Source organism: Sciurus vulgaris (genome assembly GCF_902686455.1).
Source record: "Sciurus vulgaris genome assembly, contig: HiC_scaffold_456_arrow_ctg1, whole genome shotgun sequence".
NCBI classification, from domain to species: Eukaryota; Metazoa; Chordata; class Mammalia; order Rodentia; family Sciuridae; genus Sciurus; species Sciurus vulgaris.
Genome location: NW_027632580.1, coordinates 25,269 through 30,032, shown reverse-complemented (window position 1 = coordinate 30,032; position 4,764 = coordinate 25,269). Strand labels below are relative to the sequence as shown.

General features: G+C 36.4%; 1 protein-coding gene across 1 annotated transcript; it reads left to right on the top strand.

Annotated features, from left to right (window-relative positions):
• Positions 1–1,927: 1,927 nt before the first annotated feature.
• Positions 1,928–4,467, top strand: LOC306652696 (oxysterol-binding protein-related protein 9-like). The gene is given in 4 exon segments (XM_079125442.1): positions 1,928–1,992; positions 2,129–3,236; positions 3,239–3,780; positions 3,782–4,467. Coding segments are annotated over 4 exon segments (1,809 nt in total). The 5' UTR covers positions 1,928–1,965; the 3' UTR covers positions 3,914–4,467.
• Positions 4,468–4,764: the final 297 nt, after the last annotated feature.

The window sequence follows — 4,764 nt, the reverse complement described above, 5'->3', positions numbered from 1 at the left end:
GGTATCAATTTATTAACTTTTGAGATGTAAACCAGCTACAGATATATTACATCACAATTTGAATCAACATTGCTGAACAGCACATGTGATGAGATATGTTGGAAATATCAAGCACTGTTTTGTGGGTTTGATCACAATTAAAATTTTAAAAACAAAAATAAAAACAATTGTAAAATGTTTGAAAGCTAAATTTAAAATGCTATGGTCTTTATCCTATAAATACAAACAAATTCATGAATATATACATAAAGGTCATGCATATAATCCAGCATTATTATTGTAATTCTTAGGTAGGAAATTTATAATCTCAAGGCCATCCTCAAAAACTTCATGAGGTATAAAGGGGTTTGGATGTAGCCCATTAATAGATTACCCCTGGATTCTATCCCGGTTACATTAACTATGAAAAATATGAATTACTATGTATATAGGAATAAAAAACAATATAAAAAATATAAAACTCATTTAAAAAGATGTACTATTTATAGAAACAAAGTAAAGCACATAAATTTTTTTGGCAATAGAAACAAAAAATCATGCATATATTAATTTTAATATTATACTAATTCTGAAGTAATAGAAATTGCCATATATTCATAAAATATAGCCAAAAATAAAACACTAATACATGAAGGGAGAAAACGTATTCTACAACATGAAACCTTCCCTCTGAAATGAAAGAAAAAGGGAAAATTTAACCAATAACTTATATATAACAATAGATATATTATTTACAAATAGTTTCATATAACTACAAATTGCAACTATCACTATGGTCCAAAAAGAAAAGCATTTATTGTGAATCTTGACTTTCATTTTACAGAAGTATTTACAAAGAGCAAGTATAAGGTAATTTTAATGAATAAATATATAAATTATGTTAAACAGATTTCGGATATCATTCTCCAACAATGTGCACATACCACGTGGAGACCCACAAATAAGAGAAGATCTTTTAGATCATGCTGACATTCACTGGCAAAGGAGAGTTTGGATGATTAATTTAAATGAACTGGGACATCACTGAAGACAAACAGAACATTTTTAAAAATTTGAAAACTTGATAAACATAGGGCAGGACATGTTCAATGACAACAAGAGAAATCAAGCTAAGCTTCTGAAAAATATTTTCTGTTGTTCCATCAACATTTTGAAGTTTGAAATCCTCCTTGATCTTTAGGCTTCTCAACCATGTCTTGTGCTATGTCAGGCCACAATACTTTATATCACTGAAATACTCTCAGTATTTTTCTAAAGTGAAAGATATATAACCCCCCAAGAAAAGGAGAGATTAAAGATGAAAAGAAATTTCTTTAACATTTTATCTGTACCAAAAATGTTCTTTTATTTCTTGAAACCACAAATATGAAGCACATTTTTATAGAGATGTTCCCAGAAGCTATTCTGCAAGGGAAGAAAATTAAATAATTACAATTAATTAAAAATTATGAAGGGAAGTTATGCTTACTCAGGAAGATCAAGTTTTTGTAATTCTCGAACATCACATCTGCATATAAGTTTTGTTGAGCTGGCTGAAGGCTTTCCCACTCCTCTTCAGTGAAATCAATGGCCACATGTCTGAATGTAAACAGATCCTGAAATAATAGGTAAATAAATAGTACACTGAATGCTTGATCATTCACAGTTTTAATTAATTTTAATTAATTAATTTTTTAAAAAATTTGAATAATTAAATAATTAATTAATTTTGATTAATTTAATCTAAAAGAATTTGCAATGAGAGTCGACTCCTATGGAGGTAATGACTTTATTTATTAATATACTTTTATACAGTGATACTCATATCTCTGAAGAAAAACAAACATAAGTCCAAGAGGAGTATGATAATTTCACTTTTATGGAAAAAAATATAAAGCTCAGGCATCAACACAAGAATATAGATTTTGGGCGCAGGAGCAGCCCCCGCTCCCGCCCCAGGAGGCACCGAGGGCGGGGCCTCAGCGAATGGCTTTCTTGCTGGCCGCTTGCGGAGTGAGTAGACCCCGAGGGTCTGGGAGAGGGGCTGCTCCCCCCCCCCCCGAGTCCCCGGGGTCCCTGCTGTCTGCCCCGGCAAGGCCGGAGGCGCCAATGTCGTGCTCCCCCTGCTTCCTTCCCGCTGCCCTTTGGGGGTTTGGATTCAGGATTTGTTCCTAGTGTCCAGGACTTTGACAAGAAACTGACAGAGGCAGATGCTTACCTACAAATCTTGATAGAACAACTAAAGCTTTTTGATGACAAGCTTCAAAACTGTAAAGATGATGAACAGAGAAAGAAAATCGAGACTCTCAAAGAGACAACAAATAGCATGGTAGAATCAATTAAACACTGCATTGTGTTGCTGCAGATTGCTAAAAGTACTATTAATCCTGTAGATGCAATATATCAACCTAGTCCCTTGGAACCTGTAATCAGCACAATGCCTTCCCAGACTGTCTTACCTCCAGAACCAGCTCAGTTGTGTAAGTCAGAGCAGCGTCCGTCTTCCCTACCTGTTGGACCTGTATTAGCTACCTTGGGACATCATCAGACTCCAACACCAAATAGTACAGTCCCAGAGTTCTCTTACTTTAGCAGTGAAGATGAATTCTATGATGCTGATGAATTCCATCAGAGTGGCTCTTCCCCAAAGCGCTTAATAGATTCTTCTGGATCTGCCTCAGTCTTGACACACAGCAGTTCGGGAAATAGCCTAAAGCGCCCAGACACCACAGAATCACTGAATTCTTCCATGTCCAGTGGGACAAGTGATGCTGACCTTTTTGATTCACATGACGACAGAGACGATGATGGGGAGGCAGGATCAGTGGAGGAGCACAAGTGTGTTATCATGCACCTCTTGTCACAGGTTAGGCTTGGAATGGATCTTACTAAGGTAGTTCTTCCAACATTTATTCTTGAAAGAAGATTTCTTTCAGAAATGTATGCAGACTTTTTTGCACATCCGGATCTGTTTGTGAGCATTAGTGACCAGAAAGATCCCAGGGATCGAATGGTTCAGGTTGTGAAATGGTACCTCTCGGCGTTTCATGCAGGAAGGAAAGGATCAGTTGCCAAAAAGCCATACAACCCCATTTTGGGTGAAATCTTTCAGTGTCACTGGACATTACCAAATGACACTGAAGAGAACACGGAGCTAGTTTCAGAAGGACCAGTTCCCTGGGTTTCCAAAAACAGTGTAACATTCGTGGCTGAGCAGGTTTCCCATCATCCACCCATTTCAGCCTTTTATGCTGAATGTTTAACAAGAAAATCCAATTCAATGCTCATATCTGGACTAAATCAAAATTCCTTGGGATGTCAATTGGGGTGCACACCATAGGACAAGGCTGTGTCTCGTGTCTAGACTATGATGAGCATTACATTCTCACGTTCCCTAATGGTTATGGAAGGTCTATCCTCACAGTGCCCTGGGTGGAACTAGGAGGAGAATGCAATATTAATTGCTCCAAAACGGGTTATAGTGCAAATATTGTCTTCCACACTAAACCTTTCTATGGAGGCAAGAAACACAGAATCACTACTGAGATTTTTTCTCCGAATGATAAGAAGTCTTTTTGCTCGATTGAAGGGGAATGGAATGGTGTAATGTATGCAAAATATGCAACAGGGGAAAATACGGTCTTTGTAGATACCAAGAAGTTGCCTATAATCAAGAAGAAAGTGAGGAAGTTGGAAGATCAAAATGAGTATGAGTCCCGCTGCCTTTGGAAAGATGTCACTTTCAATTTAAAAATCAGAGACATTGATGCAGCAACTGAAGCAAAGCACAGACTTGAAGAAAAAAAAAAGAGCAGAAGCCCGAGAAAGGAAAGAGAAGGAAATTCAGTGGGAGACAAGGTTATTCCATGAAGATGGAGAATGCTGGGTTTATGATGAACCATTATTGAAACGTCTTGGTGCTGTGAAGCATTAGGTTGGGAAACAAAAGTTTACACCCGGTGACCAGGGCAAGTTGTCCTAATTAAGCAACAATCTTCCTTTGGGAGAACCTATCACTCCCTCCTTATTGCAGTGGTTCCTATCTCAGGGATACAGGACTTTCTGATGCAGATGAACAATTAAAGCCGGAAAAGCTTCCCTTTCTCTATGGCAGTTAAGATTTTGACTTCAGTCCTGAGAAAATGTTAGGTTTTGAAACAAGATGTCTGCTCCTTTTCCAGACCCCATGCTTTGAAAAGTTTCATACTCTGCACTCTTGTTCTGCTGTTAAGACATGACATGCAAACTCCTACTTACTTACTTCCTGGTTCATATAATCTCTTGGGTTCTATATATACAAATATATACACATAAAAATATACTTGATGGCAGATTTTTCATAAATATTCCATCTATTGTAAATATTGGTCCCTCAGAGTTGTTTTAGAAAATTAGTGCAATGTATTAAAATCAAGTGTTAGGAAATTTCATGGTTTCACCTATGATAACTTTTATTTTGGAAATGAACTATTATTAAATTGTATCTAAACCTGGTTTACAGTTGAATTTTATATATCATGAACTAAATTGTACATATCCCTCAGATAAGAGAGTCATGGTAATTAATAAAGGGAATCCTCAGATATAATTGCACAACCATGAGCCAGAGATTTACAGAAATGAAAAATCTGATTCAACAGTTCTGTGATGGAGCAGTTTTCTTAAAATATAGTGATTTCTCTAGTTATTCCATAACCAGTATAATCAGAGAAACTTTTAAAAGGCAATGAGGTTGACTATAAAGAAAACATTTACTAATGAATTGGTGTTCAAATATTTTATGGT